The 24,957-nt window shown below is 35.9% G+C and overlaps 1 protein-coding gene across 3 annotated transcripts; it reads right to left on the minus strand.

Moving 5' to 3' along the window:
• Positions 1-11,301: 11,301 nt before the first annotated feature.
• gata6 (GATA binding protein 6) lies at positions 11,302-17,404 on the minus strand. Of its 3 annotated transcripts, none has more exons than XM_084411751.1 (7): positions 17,200-17,404; positions 15,510-16,419; positions 13,955-14,121; positions 13,354-13,479; positions 13,128-13,215; positions 12,941-13,041; positions 11,302-11,832 (listed from the first exon to the last, which is right to left on the minus strand). In XM_084411751.1, the coding sequence occupies exons 2-7, from the start codon at positions 16,363-16,365 to the stop codon at positions 11,665-11,667; spliced, it is 1,506 nt and encodes a 501-aa protein (XP_084267877.1). In that variant the 5' UTR covers positions 16,366-16,419; positions 17,200-17,404; the 3' UTR covers positions 11,302-11,664. The 3 variants fall into 3 exon arrangements, with proteins under 3 accessions (XP_084267877.1, XP_084267879.1, XP_084267878.1); XM_084411753.1 differs by having other exon boundaries at positions 16,866-17,217; XM_084411752.1 differs by lacking the exon at positions 17,200-17,404 and adding an exon at positions 16,737-17,132.
• Positions 17,405-24,957: the final 7,553 nt, after the last annotated feature.

Consider the following 24,957-nt stretch of genomic DNA (forward strand, 5'->3'; position numbering starts at 1 on the left):
AAACATTCAAATACCGGTAGTCTGGTTCAGTGCTCGCTGTTAGATGGTCTTCCAGCAGTTCCTCTGAAACCCTCCACCTCCCCAGCTCCACCTGCCTAGATCTGCTACGGGATGTTTGTATGTCTATTTATGCGGCAGCAGCAGATCTTCCATCAACATGTTAAAACTATTCAGAGAGGCGAGAGTTGTCATGATTTAACAAAAAAATCATCTTAAAAGGTATAAAGGTTCTTAACCATTGATCACTAAAACAAACCTTCAGGTGCTGCTCTGTTTAGTGGGATTAGTTAGTGACTCTTTCATCTACAAAAACAGACCAGATCATATTGAAGAAAAGAAAAACTCACATTGAACATCATGATTGAATGCTATCATTAGCACAGTAGCCAGCATTTAATAATCACACATGAAAAGATGAAATAAATGCAAATTTCAATTGATGAATTCATCTCATTTTCTCCTGCTCTTTCATGGCTTGCATACGACAACAATCCCTTTCCTCTGTTAAGAATGATTAAAATTTGGTTTGTTGACACATAGGTAATTGATTCAAATGGGGCTCCAATGAGTTCAGTGATTGTGTTGTTTTTAAAAGGCTTGAGCTTTGACAGAAATACGCCGGGAAGTATTGCAATTGGCGGCGAGCACAGTTTCCCATAGACCAATGTGTTGAACTCAGCTCCAAGCCTCTTGGATGTGAGATGACTGTTGAGCTAGTGGGAGAGGAGAGAAAGCAGTGACCTCGCTGTGAACTCCTGCAAAAACTTGGATTATGTCTGGAGTATTCGGAGAAAATACTTAAATGAGCTTCGTGATTTAGTGGGGCGGCTCACAGACACGGTTCTGAAATAGAGGAAAATAGGTGAAAAGGAAACTGGGAAAATAACAGTAGAGGACCACTATAAGAGAATGCTAACATAGCCTAGACTGTCAAACTGCTGTACTTTGGCCTCTGTGTGCTTTTTGTAATCTAAAAGTGGTTAAAGACGTCAAAACAAGTCAGAAATTACCGTAATCTATGATTCATGATTCATGTTTACTCTCGGAAATAGATTGACTAGTTTGGCACAATGCAGAGGGGGAAACCGTACCACTGCTTTCTTTGCAACAGGCAATCTTCAAAGAAAACAAGTCAATAAAGTTCCTAAGAACATGATTCCTTTCTGAAGCTATAGAAGATTATTTTGATACCATTTTCAAGCTAAATATATTTCCAAAAAAAAATAATAATAATAATAATAATTATAGGCCTATATATACAGTGCTATGCATAAGTTTAGACACCCATGCTAAAGTTGACTAAAAAGAGGAATAAAAAATCATATTTTGGAAATTGAACTTAATGCCTTAATTCAAAAAATTAGGAAAAATCCAACCTTTAAGGACACCAATTTTCTTTGTGAATGAATAATGTATCGTAAATAAATAAATGTTCTTCCTTAAAATACAGGGTGCATAAGTTTGGACACCCCTATGTTAAATTCCCATAGAGGCAGGCAGATTTTTATTTTTAAAGGCCAGTTACTTCATGGATCCAGGATACTATGCATCCTGATAAAGTTCCCTTGGCCTTTGGAATTAAAATAGCCCCACATCATCACATAGCCTTCACCATACCTAGAGATTGGCATGGTTTTATTTCAGTTAGCTAGTAATAGCTAGTTAGATTTGCATTGAGAGATGATCTTATGGAAAGTACCCCATGCCAATCTCTAGGTATGGTGAAGGCTATGTGATGATGTGGGGCTATTTTAATTCCAAAGGCCAAGGGAACTTTATCAGGATGCATAGTATCCTAAAAAATAAAAATAAAAAAATACTTAAAAATAAAAATCTGCCTGCCTCTATGGGAATTTAACATAGGGGTGTCCAAACTTATGCACCCTATATTTTAAGGAAGAACATTTATTTATTTACGATACATTATTCATTCACAAAGAAAATTGGTGTTCTTAAAGGTTGGATTTTTCCTAATTTTTTAAATTAAGGCATTAAGTTCAATTTCCAAAAGATGATTTTTTATTCCTCTTTTTAGTCAACTTTAGCATGGGTGTCTAAACTTATGCATAGCACTGTATATTGCTTGGATAGATTTTAAAATATTTTACATTTGGCAAGTTTCTAATATTTCCTTATATATTTGTTGACCATTTTTCATTCAAATATATTTATATTGTCCAAAATAATAATAATAATAATAATAATAATAATAATAATAAAAAACATGTTGCATTGATTTTACAAATTTAAATTGTGAATGTATTTTCTTGCCACCTAAAGTATATTTTTTTATATAGGCCTATATTGGGATTTGAAGATTTAAACAAAATATTCCTGCAATTTGAAAATATATTTCCTTAAGCCATTCGGTTTATAACATTTAGCATGCATCTGACAAATATTTTGGTATTCATTTTCCCATATTGGATGACAAAAGACTAACTGAAAAACCTATTAGATTAAAGATTGCCAACATTGCTGCCAATTATCTTAATAAACTGTCCAAAATCTAACCATATATATTAAAAATATGAATGAACCCATACACAAAAGAATTATATTTGAAATATATTTTCTGGATATGTTTTGGAATATATGCAAATATTTGAAATTGGCCCAATAAATATATTTCATACTTATATTTCATATATTTTTGTTATATTTCAGAATATATTTCAATGTATTTGGAATATATGCCACATATATTTTTGACACTTTTGGGGACCCGTACAGAAAAAAATACATTGAAATATATTCTGAAATATAACAAAAATATATGAAATATAAGTATGAAATATATTTATTGGGCCAATTTCAAATATGTGCATATATTCCAAAACATATCCAGAAAATATATTTATTTTGTGTATGGGAAGCATGGGGGGAACGTGTCACCGTCCAATATTCTCAACAGTTCAGTTGTAAGATGAGCAGATATAGCAACTTAGCATTTTTGCCTAGAATAAAAATGACCACGGCAGCAGTTTGGGTTTGTCAACAGCAGTTTTTATTTGAACCCCACCCTGTTGAGAAAAAAGAAAAGTACTTCAAGAAAAGCTATGTTTTTATTAAAGGAGTGACTTTCTAAAATTAAGAGCTTTTCAGGAAGGTTAGCCTGTCCCTCATGGGACAAATTCTATACGCAATTGCCCTCGCAAACAGAGCTTGTGGAAGTGCGAGTGTCATATCCTCCAGATCATTATTGGAGGCCATGCAGGAGTCAGTTGTCAGTTATGACTAATGCACACGTTTCCGCTCTTCAAGACTAAGGACCTGTACTTTTGCCCTTCCCTCATGTTTCACGGTTGTACCTAGCTCTTTCTACGCTAATCCGAATTCCCCTTCCCCTTGACTTCCTCATATTCCTCATTTGGAGAGGAGCAGCAAAAACAAAAACAGAACTAATGCGTCGGCTTCCTGCGCCTTCTTCAAACACTCACTCTTCTGCTTCCATAGTAATGTTTCATCAAGCTTCTTCATTACCAAGAAAATCAGATTTGGTAGGTATAACCAAGGACGTCCAAAGCACACAGAGAAATCTCTAATCTGTTAGCAACAACATTTTAATAGCAGTTGCTCGGCTGGCTCAGGCATCCCCCAGAAGTATGTGACCTGGAGGCCTCCATTTTTACTTCATCGGCACACCGTTCTGGAAATATGCCATGTGACTGATCATAAATAAAGAATAATATAAGAAATATTTTTAGAATGATAAAATATAGAGAAATGCTTTTTTATTGATTTATTGCTTGCAACTTTATTCAAAAGGGGAACATTTGGCAAATATCTTGCACGCTAAAAAATGCTGGGTTGTTTTTGCAAAACATCGAGATAAAAATATCTTATTTTGTGTAAGAAAGAAGCACCTGCAGGTTTAAAATGAAATGAGGGTGAGTAAATGAACTATCCCTTAAGGCTTAAAGGGATACTCCACTTTAAAATGAAAATTCTGTCATCATATACTCACCCTCATGTTGTTTCAATCCTTTATGAATTTCTTTCTTCTGCTGAACAGAAAGGAAGATATTTAGAAGAATATCAGTAACCAGACAGTTTCTGGTCTCATTGACTTCCATAGTAGGAAAAAAATATACTATGGAAGTCAATGAGACCAGAAACTGTCTGGTTACTGACATTCTTCTAAATATCTTCCTTTCTGTTCAGCAGAAGAAAGAAATGAGGGCCATGAGGTTGAGGGTGAGTATATGATGACAGAATTTTCATTTTAAAGTGGAGTATCCCTTTAAGCCAAGTCAAGTCAAGTATTTATTCATATAGCGCTTTATTCAATAAGTTTGTTTCAAAGCAGTTTTACAGTGTTAAATAATGATCAATGATTCAAACAGAATTCAATTTTGCTGTAAAGCAGCTCTAGAAAGACAATGGTGTCGTTGTTCAGTTTAAATCAGTTCAGTGTTGATTCAGTTCAGTTCAGTTCAATAACTGTGTAAAGTTCATCAATTATGGAATGAGTTCAATTAATCTATAAAGCAGCTCTGGAGAAAACAGTGATGTCATCAGTTCTCGTCCAATAGAGCCAGTGCAGTCGAATCAATAATATTGGTGAAAATTGAGTGGCTTAAAGAGGTTCTGTTATGAAATCCCTTTTCATGGCTTCACATGTCACCACATAGAAAGTGCACAACTTAGAGTCTTCCAACAGATTCCACTATATTATTATTTCTTCGTCAGAAATTTGTTACTAATATTCCTGAGGAAATATCCTCAGGATTTCCTTTTTCAAAATGTCAGGCCTTTTTGTTTAGGGAAAGATCCGTTAGAAATTCGGCTGAATTTGACTAGAAATCCTCAAGGGCTGCGTCAGTGATCCCATCTCTTCCGGAGGCCGTAGAAGTGCAGACAGTGCCTCGCTGAGATCCGTTGGGTAACTCCCCCTTGGGGAAAACCATTCTTTACCCATTTTCAAACAGCCTCAGGCTCCCAGCTCTTAGTCCTGAGACCTCCTCCATGTTTACTCTGGCACAAGCTGGACTTTCAACTCCACCCCAGAGAGGAGAGGGTGACACTGACCCTTTTACTCACTGTCCAAATACAGAGTTCAGTGCTGGACATCACAGGCTGTGGAACTAAAGCCAAACTCACTGTTGATTTAGAGGGAAGCCTATCACATGTGTGTTTTAGAATTATATTTTGCATACCTGCAGTAAAGTGTAATCGATCATGTCATTTTCACGTTTGAATCAAATTCAAATTTGGTTCCCCGGGTAACATCTGAAAGGCTCTACAGAAAAAAGGCCTATCATAAAACCATTGGACAAACCCATTTTTGCTTACAGCGATATACACATACAAATATACAGCATATTTTCAGCATATTTCTTATATCTCTTTTATTAAAGCTAGTGGATATATTTCTAGGAATTCAGTGTCTTGTCCCAAATGTCACAGACAAAGAAATATTCTGAGCATGTTTGGTATTGTGAAGACCGTGTCCTCAGCCGTGGGTTGAAGTAGAAATATTCTTTGGGACTGATATATTTAAAGCATTACTGTCGTATTGAATTGACATTTTAGACCACACAGTATTAAAATGTGTGAAATTTAGGGTTATGGTTTAATTCGATAATGCACTTTAGACATTTTATTATAAGTAACTTTGCAACTATGTTAACTTAACTTTCATTAATTTGCTACTAAAGGTACATGTTAGCTAACTTTCTGAATATTAGTAGACTGTTAGGGTTAGAGTTAGTAGAATAAGTTCAAATGTAGTTGCCAAGTTACTTACAGTCAGTATTGTCTGTTGGGGAGCATCAAAATAAAGAGTTAGCAGATATTAAGCAGACAGTCTACTAATACTCTAATGACAGGTAGTTTACATGTTGTTGAAAATTAATTCAGAGAGAGTTAGTTGACATGTAGTTGCAAAGTTAGTTATAGTTAGTAGACGAATGTGTAATAGACTATCGAAATAAAGTGTTACCAAATTTATGGTTAAACAAAAAAAAAAGTCAGCTTTGGTTGCCAGAACTTTCAGTAAAATATGTGGTTGCAACATTTTAAGTTTTACAGATTCAAATGAAATGGACAGTAATATATATATATATATATTTCCTCAGGAATATGTGTAACAAATTTCTATGACATTACGAAGGAATGATAATATAGTGGAATCTGTTAAAAAATAATTTACATTATTTCAGTGATATATATATATATATATTTCACTGAAATAATGTAAATGTACCAAATTACTAAACTCTCGTTTTTACCTTAACCTTTACCTTGGCATATAATATATTGACAACCACTTTAAAAACACAGGTGATGAAGAGAAAGCCACATGATAAATCAAGTTTATCATATGTAAATATAATTATATATATATGGTGCACAATGTCATACACACAAACACAACACACCATCATGGGAAAACACACTAAAATAATGTGACAAACATTAACCCTTAAAGGCATACCTCGGGTCTTAAGTGACCCGGGACGTCATTCACTATCCTCCTCCTCATTCATTTTTTTAAAGTTAGACAACTACATTCTTAGTATTCTTCAATTAATTCATTACAAACAATATAACAAAAAAATGTATACAGTTATAAAAGAATGTCTGTTTTGCCATTCCTTTTTTGCAAAAATTGTATAGGGTCACTAATGACCCGAGGTGTGTAACAGTGTAAGTATATTATATATATATAAATATAAGTGCAATTCACCTTTATTCCAAAAGGAGGCGATGTCTGATACACAACGATGAAGTAACGTAACATAAAACTTTTATAAAAAAATAAACAAACTACAAAACAGAAGCGACGGCCCCTCATGGACGACTGCCGCACAAACATAAACAAAACACAACGTAAAGTCCAGGCCTGCTTGGTCCTCTCTCATCCTTCACTATTGTCACTCCTCCTTTTATCCTTCCGGAGCTCCTCCATGAGACTCGAGACCGGTGTGTTGCGCAGGTGTCGCTCATTGGCACTAACGCCACCGGCCTCGCTCTGTTCCCACGGCTCTCTGCCCCGCCCTGCTTGCCACAGTATGTTTTTACATATAGTTAAAGGCCCCCTGAAATCAAAATTTAGTTTTTTAGCTTTTAGTATGAATATGTTAGCCTTAAGGTTATCTATAAGCTGGTGTGCTCTAAAACAATGACAAAATTCGTATTTAGGAGATATAAGCATTCAAAATTTACAGTCCCTCATTTTCGCTTAAATGGATCACGGATTTTTATGACATCACCGCGGACTTCAGCTTCTCATCACATCTTCTGTCCAATCAAACGCTCTCTAGAATCTAAAGCTCCGCCCCCTATGCTATAAATACCACCTGGCCAAAGCGACCCTTGACATGTCACGGAGCAATGTGGGTTGGAGATGTGTGTTCGGTTGCTCAAACGCTCGAGTTTTATTCCGTTTTCCAACTGTACGTTGGTTAGGAATGAAATGGCTAGAATTTATTCACACCTCTACTACTGAATCCAACGCATCATCAGCGCTCGGATTCGCTGAAAAGGGGGTGGAGCCATTCAACATATCCCGCCATAGCTTCCTGTTTCAGTGGAAATTACGTCAACGCATCAAACATAGCTGCGCGTTCCAAGGCACTTCAGTGGGCCTTTAAAATTCTGCCTCAACCAAATAAACAAATTGTAACCAAATAACCCAGCAAAGTGTCCCAAGCATCATTCCATGAATAAAAAAGCTTTTACAAATAATATAAACTGTAACACTTTTCACTGAACAATTTCAGTGGTGCACTGTAGACATTTTACTAACTATAAGTAACTTTGCAACTACATGACAACTAACTCTCATTAGAGTATTAGTAGACTGTCTGCTTAATTCATATCTGCTAACTTTTTTTTTTTTGATGGTCCGCCAAAAGACAAGTTTCTGACTGTAACTTTGCAACTACATGTCAACTTACTAACCTGAATCCTAACCGAACAGTCTACTAAAGTCTACTCAGTCAGTTGACATGTAGTTGTGGACCATCGAAATAAAGTGTTACCAATAAACATTACAACAAAACTCTTTGACTTGCTTTCCAGTAAAAAATTCTTAAAACTACATAAATTTACTTAAGAAGTATCATTGCTTATTATATAAGGTTTTCATAGACGGCGCCTCAAATCTATGTTTATTTTGTCTATCTGCCCTGGCAGCATTTTCACTTGAACTTGTTTTACAACAAGTGAAAAAATCTGCCAGTGCAGAATGATAGACAAAACATACTTGTAGAAGATCCTTGCAGAAGAAAGCGGTGTTGCTTTTTCAGTAAATGTATCTTTTTAGATATTTAAACTGGAAACTTTAGATAAAACTTGGGGGGAAAGACTCATAAAGAATAGTTTTGTTTTGCAATGCAGTGCTCTGGCACTATGGGTCTCACCTCTGCTGTGACATTAAAAAAAAAAACAGTCATATATGCAATACCACCTTGTACCAATAGAACTGCGCTTGCGTGGAGCGTCTTGGCCAAGATCGCCACTCCCCGCCCTCAATCACAAAGAGAAGAATTTGCTGAAATCCTTCACAGATCCCAGCCCCCCAATAAACCTCATAGCAGTATGTCATACACCCAGGGCAGATAACCAGAATGCATCAGGATAAATCTTAATCAACACTGGAACGGTAGGTGACAGGAGAGGGGAGCTGGAATGTAATGTGACGTTAGCGCAGTCTAAGTGAATTCTGTTGGGCTGTGCCAAAGCTGTTATTAATGGTGTGTGTTTCTGAGTTATTGAGCTTTATGTTGTGGCTGGTACTTCTCTCTGAAGCAAAGAGGGCAAACGTAGTTCAAAAGGGCAGCAGGGAGCAACTATTGCTCTGTGGAAATGCTAGTCTGGGCTGGTGTTATAGTGTAGCAATTGACAAACAGATAAAGGAAGAACAACACGTGGGAAAAGGAACTCGTTCTAAAAAAAAAGTTACAGGTCTAAAAGAGATTTTATGGGTTTAGACAAAACCAAAATGTGAACAATGCAAAGAAAGATTTCAAACAAATGAGAGGAACATTTATATTGAATGTACTACTACAAAAAAAAAAAGAGACATTTATGACAAAGAAACAATACAACTGGTTCTGGGATTCCTTTCAATGCGTTCTAGCAAAAGAAGCGTTGTGAAGATGGTGTTTCACCAGCATCACAAGGAATTACATCAGAGACCTCCAATCTATTGGGGCCGAGACGTCATCAATCGGTCGTAAATCAAAGTCCAACCTTGAGGCAAAGATCAGCACATTCAAATGTCAAAGTTCACATAAACCAATTCTTCATTTGGGCTCTGGTTTAAAGCAAAGTCTTCAAAATGTTAAACGCACAACTTTATCTGTGATGTTCATGTTGACCCAAATCCATTTTTGATAATGCTTATCATTTACCAATGCAATTAAGGTAATCGTAATGCAACAAAAACAAACGAAATAAATAAACATATTCGTGAAAAGTTACTATTGTTGAAATACAAACTTCAAGTTTTTAATTTGCTTCAGTGTACCAACAAACAAACAAAAAAGATCCGTGACCCATGAGCAAACATCTGGCCTATGAGTACAATTGAGTACATGACTCGAAAATCAATGCAAAATAAGCGTTGTTGTTTTAACAATATGGATTAATACTTCATTAAATTAAAGCAATTCAAAGAAAAATAAGGGAAGGGAAAAACAACCACTTTAGTCATGGCTATTATTTATTGTTCCAGTGTTAATGAACTAATCTGAGAAAAAAAAAAAAATTAACAATGACATCCTTCTCAATACTCTGTACACTGGAAAACAGAAGGGAGAGTCAGTCGGTTTAAGAACATTGTTTTATGACTGGTGATGACATTAAAAAAAGGAAAATCATTTTGATTCAATTTATCAAAACTATGTGGTTCCAGTGGTTCATGTGAAAAACCATTTCAGAACAAATGGAAGGTCTGAACCTCAAAATCTATATTAAAAAAAAAACAATTTTCTCAACATATGCTTTGGATATTTTCAAGACAAAACCAAAACAATAAATCTGTGTTTAACAGGCTAATCAAAATTTGGAATTGAAAAGAAAAAAAAATACAACCATGTTAATTAAAATACAATAAACACCTTTTACAAACACACTACATTACAGAAATAAATAATTGTAGAGGTTGTAAAGGTGGCGAATCACAACGATAGCGAAATGTTTCTTGTGTTGTCCACACAGCATCCCTGTGACACAAAAAGCTTTTCCAAAAATGTCACGGATTCACTCATCATCATGTGAAGAAAGGCTCTTCTGGTACCCCTTCAATCCCCAATTTCAAAGCCATAAGATGTTTACACGGGAAACTTGTAGTTGGGTAACTGTTTAACAGATCAGAGGCCGTAAATCAAAAGCACTTGAGACTGAACTCTTTCACGAGTGAATTAAACTCATTAATTACTGTCATTGCATTATGCTTGTGCTTCAGATGGCGACTTACAAGAAACCTTCACTAACTGGTTGATTCTGGCACACATTACTCTCTCTAAAACATTCAATAAATTGTGAAAGCAAGATCCAGATTGAACATTGTCCCTTCATCAGCTAAAGTAGTGACCACAGAGGTGAATCACACTGAAAAATAAACAGAAATACGCATTGATATTTCACATCAATGCCGGTAGGTAGTCTTATACATCCAAAATCACTGCAGCAAAACCTTTTTTGCAGTCTTGTGTTGTAACAAAAAAAAAAAAAAAAAAAAACACATCAGAAAAGAAATCCTGAGTGCCGTTTGTTCAAACAGAGATATATAACGGTCATTTTATTTATGCTTTGCTGATGATTTACTGTCAGATTTCTCCACACTTCCAAAACTTTTTATTTTTGTTTGATTAGACCATATTAATTTGATAGCGATCTCTAGGAAAGATGTGTTATCGAACTAAGCAGGTCTCGTGCGAGTTCCTGCCATCTTTGATACCCTGTGTTAAACCATCACAAATCAGTTCAATCTTATAAGAGCTTTTTTTTTTTTTTTTTTGTCTCATTTTCTTTTAAAATTCACATAGAAGGTGTGCAGATTTGTGAGCGACGTCCACTGCAACAAGCAAAAAAAATATTTAAAAGGAAGGGCAAGGCTTCAGTCCTACTCTATTTGACATTATCTTTATTGACAAATATATGCATTATTTGAACAACGGTAGCTTCATAAATATGTTGGCATTTGTCAATAAGAACACCTTGACACTTAATCTTCAATTCCAGTTTCAGAAAGATCAACCTTTTCTCTATCTCTCTCTCTCTTTCATCAGATCACTACAGTCCAATCAACAACCTTGTCTTTCCAGATGGGTGAAGTATCCATTGGCATTAATATGTACAAATCTACTTTTTTTTTTTTTTAAATGATTTTTGATCCACTTACTCCTCCAAGCAACATTCATGGTGTAGGGTGTGCTCTGAAAGTACCAAGGCATGTTAAAGATGACTCTCTCTCTCTCTCTCTCAAGTGTTGTCCTCATAGATAATCTCCATCATGGACGTCCAGTATTCCACGGGGTGAATCAAAAACTGGAGTATTTGGAACAGATAAGGCCTCTGCTCAAGATCACGAACACAGACCGAAAACAGATGACAACCCCCACACCCTGCCAGATTTTAAGTACAACGCCGAAAGCGATGTTCTAGAGAGCTGAAGGACAGCAAATGGCTCCCGTCCCATAATGCCAGGGTTTAGGCCAAGGCCATGGGGCACCAAGTGTCCCCTCTCACGGAGGTTGCCACGTCAGCTGTGGACGTCAGGCCTACATTCGTGTACAGACTCTCCTGGCCGGGGTACTTCACCATGGAGCCGGTCGTGCACTGAACATCCACTTGGCCCAGCAGCGTCGAAGAGTTGACCTGGATCAAACCAGTGAATGTTAGCGTGACAAATAAAAGGCAAACCATGTTGTTGCACTCAAACGGTCTATTTGAATGATGTCTTGAAAGCACAAAATGTTTCAAGTTCTATGAGTAATGCAGAGGAATCATTTATCAAACACCAGAATGATAGTCCACTTTAGACATTCTGACTCTCATTTATTTGCAACTACATGTCAACTAACTCCCGTTGGAGTATTAGTAGACTGTTAGGTGTTAGGGTTAGTAGAATAAGCTAACATGTAGATGCAAAGTTACTTATAGTCAGTCGAATGTCTGTTGGGGAGCATCAAAATAAAGTGTTAGCAGATATTAAAGGGTTAAGTCACCCAAAAATGAAAATCATCCCATTATTTACTACTCACCCTCAAGCATCATAGGCGTATATGACTTTCTTCTTTCAGCCAAACACAATCAGAATTATATTAAGAAATATCCTGGCTCTTCCAAGCTTTATAATGGGAGTGAATGGTAACTTGGATTTTGAAGCCCAAAAAAGTGCATCCATCCATTATAAAAGTAATCCATACGGCTCCAGGGGTTAATAAAAGCCTTCTGAAGCGAAGCGATGCATCACTCTTCCGCTGGAACTAGACTTGCGTATGACCGTTACCGGAAGCCAGTGATTATACTTATTAAAAAGCTATAAATATTGATATTTTTCTTACAAAAACGCATCGATTCACTTCAGAAGGCCTTTATTAACCCCCTGGATGCCGAATGGATTACTTTTATGATGGATGGATGTGCTTTTTTGGCCTTCAAAGTCCAAGTTACTATTCACTCCCATTATAAAGCTTGGAAGAGCCAGGATATGTTTTAACATAACTCGGATTGTGTTTGGCTGAAAGAAGAAAGTCATATGGCTTGAGGGCGAGTAAATTATGGGATCATTTTCATTTTTGGGTGAACTATCCCTTTAAGCAGACAGTCTATTAACACTTTAATGAATGTAGTTACAAAGTTATTTATAGTTAGTTGAATGTCTAAAGTGGACTAGCGAAATATTTAATATACAAAATTTTGTAACATTTTAATGCTGCATTTTTAGCTTTTGAAAGGGAAAAATAAGGGTGCATGAACTTACTGATGTTACAGGCACCTGCGTCGATGAAGGACTGTTCTTTGTACACTCGTCTGAATTAGAAGACGATGAAGATGTTGGAGTCATTGGAACAGAACTACTTCCTGTGAATTATTTTAACAAGTCAGTTTCTTCAGAATCACACATAAATGAAAGCTTTTCATTTTTTATTTTGTATCACTTAACATACCAGATGATCCCTTTGTTTTGTTCAAGGTTTTTGGTTTTCTTTTCCTTGTCTGAATGCCTTCTTTCTTCATGGCAAGGGGTCTAGGCACCTAAAAAACACATGAATCCAGATTGTAAAATACTGATAATAGGCACATATGTAGCATCGCGTTTATTTTAATTGTACCAATTTGTTTTATTTCAATTGTATCCGATCTTGTTTAGACGGAATATCTAGTATAGCCTACCCCATGTAACTTTGTGTAAAGTCCGCATGCGTTGCACACTGGCTCGCCGTCCGCGTTTCTGCGCCACAGTGTCGTCGTGCTCGTCTGGCAGTTTGCGCACGACAGGCCGATCCGCCGTGAAGACGACTGAGACAAAAGCAATTAACAATGTCATTAATTAATACTAATAAAGATCAAGCCTCTCATATTTATTAATCTAATGGTAGAATGAAAATCTATGTTATTAATTTCTGCTGCTAATTTAATGTTTCAGATATTCAACCTATGCGCAATATTTCACTTTTGTTTTTTACTTGAATAATGCAAATTGAATTTCATTGTATAAACAATTAAAATTAAAATGGGCTTCGATTAGACAAATATTAAATATATACATATATATGTGTGTGTGTGTATATAATAAAAAATAAACATTTGCACATTGTATTTTTGTAGCCTAAACAATTAACGTTTAATGCCTGCAAACTTGTCTAACCAATAAAAAATTGCGTTTATTATGGGAGTAGACCTGTGAAGATGTTCCCAGATAACCTCTGGCTATTGTTTGAAATAAATAGGCAGGAAATTGAGTGGTTAAGTAGCTCATCGAGACGACGCTCACCATACGCTTCTGAGGTTTAATTAATGGTCGGCTGAGTCCATTCATTTTGCTGTAGAGACCGCAGGCGTTGCAGAGAAAGTGACCCGTGCCGTCGCGTCTCCACAGCGGGGTGGAAATGGAGCCGCAGTTGACGCACTCGCGGCTCTCCATCATGTCGTCCAGCAAATCTAAACACACAGACAGTCGCCCGTCAGTCAACATCACTATTCACCATCAACTTCAATGTGCGCCAAATGAATTGCGCAGACTTGACACATTGCAACAGACTAATAGCATTAATGACAGGTGTGACTATTGTGTTTTTTTTCTGTAAGTCTTTTCGGTAACACTTTATTTTACAGTGTCCTTGTTGCATGTTAGGCCTACATGTACTTACCATAGCAAGAACAGTGAATTATGCATAATTATATGCAACTAACCCTAAACCAAATCCTAATCCTACCCTAACCCTAACCCTATAGTAAGTAGGCCTACGTGTAGTTAATTAATATTACTTAAATATATAATTACACTGTTACAATGAAACCCTAAAATAAAGTGTAACCCTCTTTTCTCGTTTTAACTGATGTCCAAATTTACACATGCACGAAATCTGGAATAGCCTAAGCACTTTATTTTCAGAGCAGCTTGTTATTACCAGCGTATTTTTAGTCTAATTACAATTAATTATATTAACGTGCACACTTACGCACAGTTATATAAGGAATATTAGAAGCCATGGGCTGCAAATTGAGAACTTCGTTAACCATTTTATTTAAAAAAAACGTAAATTTCAATGACGTTCTCATTAAAAGTTTCATCAGACTACAGGCTACACAATTATCTACCACTGTTGTTTTATTACGTTGTTATTTGAAACGTTAGAATTATTAAATTGGTCCATATATATATATATATATATATATATATAAAGTAGCTATTACATATTTTTGACATGTTCATAACAATTATATATTGACCCTAATATAAATTAGGGTCAATATTTAACCCTAAATTGTTTTTAGGGTTACCCCTAAAACCCTAACCCTAAACCCTAACCCTAAAACAAGCCTTATAGAACTTATAAGGCTTGAACTCCCACATAGGAAGTCAGAACAAAAGATTGGAAGGTCTTAATAAAGTTATTATTTTTTTTACACACAAGTAGCCAATAGCTAAACGGTTCAACTGGTGTTTCTAACTTTCTGTAATGATGCAAATTAAATTCCCCTCCAAAAAAATGAGTCCAATTGCTCGTATTTTCACCTGTCGCCAAACAGGCTACAGATGCTAACGAACACAAGTACTGGCATTATATAAAACAATATTATAGATTTAAATATCACAAATGGCCTATATCGTTAATGTTTCATAAAAAATCTAAATAAAACTATCTACCTGTGAGACTGGCGCCATATTAGCTACAATGTGCCTTAACATTTAAAAGGATTAAATAAATAAATACAATAACTGGATTATTCACAGACTGCCAGAAATGTGACAGAAACGTGAGTTTTTGAATTTCACAGTCAGAAAGGAATTTTGATATGAATATGAATGAATGGCCATAGCTTACCCCCGTTGGGCCCGCGGATGGACAGCGGCGCGCTTCTTGACTGCAGGGAGTGCAGCATGGAGTTCTCGAAGGGCCCCGCGGGCCACGCCGCCGGTAACTGTGAGAGCTGCGGGGCCACATAAGGAGGGTACGGGCTTGTGTAAGATCCACTTATTGGTCGTGAAAGGTACTGCTCTCGAGCGTTTACATTCAGAGGGTTAGTGTAGTTGTTATCCCTCGATGTGCCGTTATTCATAGGCGGACTAGGGGAGTAGTGGAAACGGTTGGAGGTATGCGGGCTTCCAGTGCTGTAGGACGGGCTCTCCGGTGCGGACTGTGACCAAACCGAATGACTGCTTACCGCATGGCTCGGCTGGGAAGAAACCCCTGGTTGTAGATAGGACAAACTCGGTATCATCGTTCCAACGCGAGACGTCGGCACATAAACGGGAGAATTAGGGTTGGAGTGCATGTAACTGGCCGATGGAGAGTCGTTATAACCGGCCTGACTCTGGGCCGCGGCGATGGCCAGTGTCTGATACATGTCGGTAGGGTCCACAATTAAACCTCCCTTATGCGTCTCCCTTGTGTGTCCACCTGAGATGATGAGTTTGTTGCCCTGGTCTAAATCCGTGAAGAGTGTAACGTCGTCAGAATTGGGCAGGGCGTTGTTGGGATGCCCAAAGTGAACGTAGGAGTGTAGAGGCCTGGCCTCGGGGCGACGGGTTCCCACCGCGTCCAGGTGCGTCGGCGTCGGGGATCTCAGCCGGTCCCTCCGGTCAGTGTTCAGGTAGCTCTGCTCAGCCGGAGACCCTGGGCTGCTGCTGCTGGACACTTCGCGCTTGACCATGGACCAGCTGTTATCACCCAGGTCCATCCAGGATCCCTTTTATATCTCACAGTGTGTGGAAAATGGAGAGGCAAAAGTGCACTGAAAATGAGAACATAAAAATGTTGGAATATAGAGCATAATGGGAAATGATCTCCAAAAAAAAAAAATATATATATATAGGCTATATATATATATAGCCTATATATAGATGCTATATCATTAAAATGTCAGAGAATTTAAGAGGAGCTCAAAGCATAAAGTAAATAAACTTATCCAACTGTTAAAGTTCCTCTGAATGTTTATTATGATTTAGCACTTAAAATATGAATTATGATGATAAAGGCTATTCACTTTTTCTTTTACCGCGGAGACAGTTTCACTTCAGAAAGCGCACAATGGTGCAGCTACAAACTTACTCAAATCATTCATGATTATTGTGACATCTTGTAGTATTCTAAAATTAAAAGTTGAGCTGCATGACATGAATGACCGAACACACAGCTTCACTAAATTCCAGGAAAACAAACACGCGAGCGCATACACACCCCATACAGGGCTTTACACTGAAGATCTGAATCCATCCGTGTCGCAAATCCGTCCTCCCTCTTGATGAAGCCTCATCATAATTACAAAAAAAAAAAAAAAGATAGGAAACAAAACGTAATATGTCTTTGCAGAAAAGAGATAACCACTTGATAAGACCCACAACAGATAAGAGAGAGAGCGAGAGAGCGAGTGAGAGAGAGAGAGGCAGGGTAAAAATAATCCCAAAATGATTTAGACTCTCCTCGGCTGGCACCGAACTCAGCACCAAGGCAAGCGCTGGGAAGGAAATTTATAATCAAGACTCGGATAAGGGAAGAAAAAGACACCACTGACCTATTGGTGGTTTGCCATAAGTTGGTGTTCACGGGATCCAGCGGTTCTGTGGTTGCAGGACTTGGAGAACTATTAGGAATGAAAGTTTTCTGTTCACTCGTGACGATGTTTAAGAGAGGAGGCGCCTCGTGCGCTCCGAGCCTCTGATTGGACTCCAGCTTGAGCAAACACATCTGCTCTATAGGGGTGCTGCGCTTCACTTTACACCTTACTTAGTGTGCATGTCCTTGATATCGAATGGAAAATGCGAGTCTTATAAATCTGACAACATTTTCACAAATGGAATGGACGTTTTTAATTGCTTTAGCGGACAAGCAAACTATACATTTATATATAAAATTTCCCTGAAAGGGTTAGGGTTAGGGTTGTTTAAATGTATTAAATTCATAAATTTGCCGACATGAAATATCGGTGTAATTTAAAACAGTTCTTTAAAATAATAATAATAATAATAGGCCTAATAATAATAATAATAATAATAATAATAATAATTAGCGTATAGGCTACTTCCAAACATAGCCTTATAATTGCAGTCTAAAAATGTGAGCGAGCAGCGAAAATGCCTTTTCGATCGTTAAAATCTTTATTTAAACTTGGTTCCAGTTGAATAAACTTATGTTAAGACAATAACTAGTTTGATCAACTAGCAGACGAGGTAATCAGTGTTAGTTTTCTGATTCACATTAAACCTAGGCTATTGACTTTAAAAAGTTAGGATAGCCTAAGTATTTAAGAGGGGAAAAAAGTATTTAAAAAAACCTTTAAAAAAAAAACTGTTAATACGCAGTTAACGCAACTAATGATTAATATTTTATAGTTGTATATTTAATTGTGTTTCAATTATTTATACTGTGAGGGACATCACGCAAACAGAATGATGAAATCTCTTTTCTATTTGTTTTGATGTTGAGCCTTTTCTATGCTATGCAAATTGGGCTCGTTGCTAATTAGTTCATCTAAGACGATGGGGCATCATTTAGGATTGTAAAGGATCCTACACAAACACCCAGCGGGCAATAGGCACTACTGAGTGCTTCACTTTGAACAGATGATAATTCATTCAGGCAGAATATACATTGTATTGTGACCTGATCAGGTATTGCAGGACGCCAATTGGATTAATCATTCTGAAGTCGAGAGGGTCTCTGACTCTTTTGTTGCCCAGTTTATTCGATAACCAACACTGAATTATTGTATTATTTGCAGCAAAACTGAGTTAAATACTCATGTATGTATAGTTGCCATATCATTATTTAGGATAGCCTATATATTGATATATTATTAACAATAGTTGATATAGTGATAAATAATTTTTGAACACTAATACGCTCAAAAACAAGAATCTGAAGCCATTTTATTGACTCTTCAACATTTAAAAAAATGTTTTCTGTATTTCGGATAGGGATGATTAGCCTAGTCAATATTATTTAAATAGCCTAAATATTGCTCTCGTCTACGTATATGAAAAAACATGCGCTCGTTCTATAAAAACATTTCTGCATAGTCACTTGCGATTTTAGTGTTTGTCTATGGCTTCCAGACGCTTAGACAGATTCATAAGAGCACGTGTGAATAGATGATCTGCTGTCTGACATGATGTGTGTCTGTCCCCGAATAAACGAGGAATCATCAAAGACGCACTGCAATCGAATCGTCTGCTGGCTTTTCTTTTAGATCGACCAAAACGAATTCTTTTCAGGAGGAAAACGAAATTGCAGACATAGAATTGCATCTGTGATCTTTCTTAAGAACTAATCAAACAAATTCCTCTCCCTGCAGCGCTGACAACAAACGTTTTAAAAATAGCACTAACGCACTAACAAACATTAGTTATAATAATAATACAATTATGGGAATAATAATAGGCTAATGCTTATTTGTATTAGCTATTATTTTAAGTAGACACAAAGACGCAAAATCAGGCCTATATTTGCCCTAAATATGTTATAATATCATGCACTAAAGAGAACTAAAGCGACAAATATTTTGCATTTATATGCGTGGAATATTGCGAGCATGGGAGAAATACTTTGTATTTCAGTATAGTGCGCGGTTGTCACAAACATTATCACAGTTATTATCACTGTACATATTGAATGAAAGCAAATTCAACATCACCGTCAATCGAAATAAACAAGTAAAAAATCGAAATCACAGCCTTACAATTATTTACGGGAATGAGTGCTTTCCTACAGCCGGCTGTTTATGAAATTTCATATACTAGCCAATTTATGACATTCTAGGCCACTACAAAGAGAGTCTTTATCAGGCTGTCTCCGCGTACTTTGACCCCACAATGTAAAACCAATTCAACGAACACAATAGAGACACATTGTCTGTGTCAATAGTCTCTTATGCTATTAGCGACAATATTTTATTACATTATTTGATTATTATTATTATTATTAGGCATTTGTGTTTTGTTGTAGGTATTGCTTATAAACTTCTTATTTCTCGGGCAAAGCTTTGTATCGTTTTCACAGTTGTCATATTTATTTGATAATTACACTTTATTTGAAGGTGTCATTGTTACAGTGTAATATATTTAAGTAGAGTAATATTGATTAACTACATAAGGTTAGGGTTAGGGTTAGGGTTAGGGTTAGGGTTAGGGGTTGGTTTAGGGTATGTTGCATGTAGTTATGCATAATTTATAGTTATTGTTACAGTGACATGTAACGTGTAATAAGGTCACTGTAAAATAAAGTGTTACCATAATATACTAATTGAACTAGTTTGCTTTCTATCTAAAAAAAACTCATAATTCAACTGTGCCATCAGATTATCTCCATTTGATTAGACAGCTTTAACACAGTAGAGGAAGCATGTTTGCCATTGGTCAGAGTCATATTAGATATTTGCTCATGGTTCATCAGGTTGTTTCAAACAATGTTTCTAGACCAATCATTGCCAGATTCGTTTGCTTTGTGTTGTACATCACTGAAGTTGTTGCCGGATGAATGATGATGAAGCCATCAAATACTCATTACCAGGTGACATATTGTAAGGCAGGGTGTTGGCCTTTCCCTGCAAGAACACTCATTGTGGACATTAAATCACCACGAAAAGATCATTCAAATCTTTAGAATATCACCCTCCATTTTTATGTTCTTAAGTATGCTATTTATTAGCTTTTAACAGTGTTCAAGACTGTCAGGCTGACACAGACTAAGAATAAAACCATTTTCTACAGAACGTAACATTTGTGTTACTTCATACATTTTGAGAAATTCCCTCTACTTCCCATTGCATTAAAATTTGACCTATTTGCTTATGGTTTATGACAGATGTTATGTTTTTATGCCTGGCACTGCCTTCTCCAGTTGAACTAAAAGTCAGAGACTCTGTAGAGAGGGACGGTTCGAGGCATATATGTTGCTGTTTGAAATAGTAGATGATTAAACAAGAAGGTGTAAAAGCAACCTTTGTGTGTGTGTGTGTGTGTGTGTGTGTGTGAGTTTATATATGGGGGCGTGTGGGAGAGGCCTTGGATAGTAAACCTGTTAACAACCTTCACACAGATCTCTGGTCACACCCTGCTGGAGTCATGCGATTCTCACTGTGACAACTGCATTTCTCTCATTCAGTGGAAATACAGAAGCACTGCAGGGGAAGTTCAAATGAAGAACATTAGCCGTCTTTTGACTCATTTGTCAGTACAGTTGGTGTATTATAATAGTGGATGTGTAAATAATGAAATAACTTTAAAGTATTATTTACAACACACACACACACATAATATTTATTTGTTACATACAATATATATATATATATGATAACACTTTACAATAAGATTTCATTAATTAACATTTAACTCAGTTAATATTCATTTCAAGATTTACTAATACTTTATTTAAATCCAGTGTTGTATTTGTTAACATAAGTTAATGCACTGTGAACTAACATGAACAAACAATGAACAGCTGTATTTTTAATAACTAACATTAACAAAGATTAATAAATACTGAAACAAATGTATTGCTCATTGTCAGTTCACATTAGTCAATACATTAACTAATGTTAACTAATGAACCTTATTGTAAAGCGTTACTATATATAGTGTATATGTGTATATAGTGTATATAGTATAGTATAGTATATAGTGTATATAGTGTATATGTATATATATGTGTGTGTATATATATATATATATATATACACACATAATTTATGTTCAAATGAAAACTATTTAAATATAATATATAAAAAATATAAATATATATACATTTCTTGGATACATACATATATAGTTTTTAAACTGAATTGTTACAGTATGAACATTTATATTAAAATGAAAAGGTTGCCACAATCTTTTGAGGCCACATTGTATGAAAATATAGTTATTAACAAGGCAAATTTACAGTACATGGACTTTGAGCTATTAGGCACTCTGTGAGATTCCTCACACTGTCATTTGTTCCTTCCTTTGAAATAGCGAACAAAAATATATAGTGTTTACAGGCTTCATTGGTTTTTTCTCTGGCTGGAATCACAGGTAAAAGCTCAGTTATATATAGTGGATACAAACCTGTTTTGAAAATATATGTTAGTGTAGTTCCATCTGTAAGAACAGGACTGCTGGGTGTACACATTAAGACAATGACAATAAAAAAAAATAATAAAAAAAAATCAAATCCTAACCGTTTACCATGGGCTATTAAGCAGTGAAGAGCCAAGAGCAGTCAAGCACATTAGATGACCTATGAAAGATGAGCTAGGATTACAGATAAGAGTCCCATCATTAGTCATTTCATTCAAGTGTTTAAGAAACTATTAGTGCCGCACATGATAGTTAGAGTCTGTCTATTCTCTATATACACCAGATATAATGATAACTGTGTTCAGGAAGAGGTCTGTTGACAAATGAAATTAAAGTGAGAAAAGTTGTTAAAGTTAATCTCTAAGATACTATTACTACTACTAACAATAATATTAATATGAATAATAATAATAATAAGTTCATCAAATATTATTTAGAAAAGTATAGGCCTTTTAAGAACATCATCAAAGCACTATACTAATATAATATAATATAATATAATATAATATAATATAATATAATATAATATAATATAATATAATATAATATAATATAATATAATATAATATAATATAATATAATAAATAATATAATTTTAATAATAATTTTTATTATTATTATACACTGTAAAACATTTCTAACCCTCCCAAATCAAAAATTTCAAGTGACCGATAACATCTAAATTTTTCAATTGGCCCAAGTGAAATTCTGTAAATTTAATTTTATAATTTACAGAATTTCACTTGGGCCAATTGAAAAATGTAGATGTTATCGGTCACTTGAAATTTTTGATTTGGGAGGGTTAGAAATTTTTTACAGTGTAGTTGTTATTGTTGACATTGTAGATGAATATATGAATATCACATATATATAATGACAAAAATACAAAGATAATTCATTTTTGATACTGGTTCATTTTGGGTGCATGTATTAATTATTTACATAAATATCCAAGCTAAGTACCATTACAAACATGTTTTGTATTCGATTTCTAGCTTTTCAAACCTGATCACTTGCCGTGGCTTGACATGAACTCAAACTGAGGGGTTCTGGTGCATCTTGCCCATATGAGCAGTACGAGCGAGATGTGATCACACTGTCCAACATTTCAGTGTGTGCTTCACCTTTGAACCCTTCATGAGTTCGGACCTCAGAGTGAAATCAATATTGTGTGTCTGAATCCACTACAACCACTGCCCTCCAAAAATAAAACGCAATGAAGCTATAACGTTCTTTGGGCCATGTTGTTTTTTCCATACACCATCCAATCAGCCTCCATCCTGTCAGGCTGTGCCTGTGTTTTGTCTAGGGGGGAAGGTCAGACTGTGGCTTTCCCTGAATCAGCTGTTTCAGCGCCAGTGGACGCTATCTGCTGTCTATTCTGACTCGTGTTACATCACTCGGACCCCAGATTTGGGCGGCAGAGCGTGTGTGTGTGTGACTGACTGATATCTCATGGATAGGCAGGGGATCATTGACATTATATTCTAAAATAGCTTCATACTCAGTACAGTTTTGCATGGCATGTCAAAGACAATGAGGTATGACCTCATTATCTTCTCAGACACTTCACCTTTAAATTGAAAAGAACAGTTAATCCGAGGAGAACTTTTCTGGAATCCAAACCCATCCATTTATCTGCATATAATGCACTTACTGGTCTCTCTATTCTATGCAGTCCTGAAAAATGACCATAGAAGTATCATTTAAATGGTCCACCATATTTAAATTCTTCTGAAGCCAAATAATAGCTTGGCGTGATGGAAAGATCTTAATTGAAGTTATGAACGAATCATTCAGAGCAATTTTGCAAACGCCAAAATGTTTTAGTTTTTTTTTTACGGAAAAGAACTATTTATTCAGTAGTCAGCCATTGAATTATTATTATGAACCCACCAAGGAGAGCACACTCATATTTTTTAGTGAATAACTAGGCCTACTTCATTTTGTTTTTCATCTAGAGCTATCATAGATGAGTTTGAATAAAGACTTTTTTTATAAAGTTTTTTTAGCATTAAAGTTCTAGTCCCCATTCATTGTAAGTGCATAGAAAAGCACATGGAAGTCATTTAGGTTTGAAACAGTGTTAGTATTATTTATATATTATAATACCATGGTCTGTCCGAATACTTGATTCTGATTGGCTGGAAGGTGTGCAATAAAACCGTTTAATGCACAGTTCCAGATCAGTTTAATCAACGTTCTATATTGATGCACTTTTCATTGTATCACACACTCACACACATAGAGAGAGAGATTGGAGATTGCGCTGCACACACATGTCTGGTTTACTATCTTTGTGGGGACTCTCCATAGACTTAATGGTTTTTATACTGTATAAACTGTATATTCTATCTCCTTACACTAACCCGACCCCTAAACCTACCCATCACACACAACTTTATGCATTTTTACATTTCCAAAAAAACTCATTCTGTATGATTTCTAAGCTTGTTTACCCATGGGGACCTCAGTTTAGGTCCCTACTGTGACACGAGTCCCCATGAGTCTGTGTGCATTCAGGTTGAAGTCCCCACCGGGATAGAAAAACAGGTACACACACACACACACACACACACACACACACACACACACACACACACACACACACACACACACATAGAGAGAGAGATTGGAGATTGCGCTGCACACACACACACACACACACACACACACACACACACACACACAGAGAAACATATCAACACTGCCCAGCGACTTTTATTAATTAAAGAGCTGTATCGATACATTATATTTCTCTTCCATTTCAAACAAATGTAATCTTACGGACTCAATGCTAGACCATAACTGACAAAAATATCTGTCATTTTTACCCTTCCGGTCAAATATTGCACTGCAAACATCAATAACAGCTTTAAGTTGTGCTTTAATGCTGACAAATGACCATGGCAAAAGCAGATAGCTATGCATTAAAATATATGAATGCACATCACGTAGAGCATTAAAATCATTTAATGCAAATGATCCCTTCCTTATAGTTTTTATTAATATTTTAAATGTGTTTTATTTTTATATTTTGAGTTTTCATTTTAAATTTAGTGAAATTTTCAGTAGTATTTTTATTTTATTTCCGGTTAGTATAATTTTAGTGCTTCAACTTATTGAGCAAACTTATTTTAGTTAGTTTCCATGGCAACATTTCTCATTTTTGACAGTCCCCGGTTTCTAACTTTGTGTCCCTATAGAGGCGTGTTGCT

This window comes from Rutilus rutilus (genome assembly GCF_951802725.1).
Source record: "Rutilus rutilus genome assembly, chromosome: 6".
NCBI classification, from domain to species: domain Eukaryota; kingdom Metazoa; phylum Chordata; class Actinopteri; order Cypriniformes; family Leuciscidae; genus Rutilus; species Rutilus rutilus.

Coding starts and splice junctions, on each gene's coding strand:
- gata6 (XM_084411751.1), bottom strand. CDS start 16,365: ATGGACCTGGGTGATAACAGCTGGTCCATGGTCAAGCGCGAAGTGTCC. Junction 14,122..15,509: donor CATCCGCGGGCCCAACGGGG/GTAAGCTATGGC, acceptor CTGTGTGTTTAG/ATTTGCTGGACGACATGATG. Junction 11,833..12,940: donor CGCAGGTGCCTGTAACATCA/GTAAGTTCATGC, acceptor GGTTTGATCCAG/GTCAACTCTTCGACGCTGCT.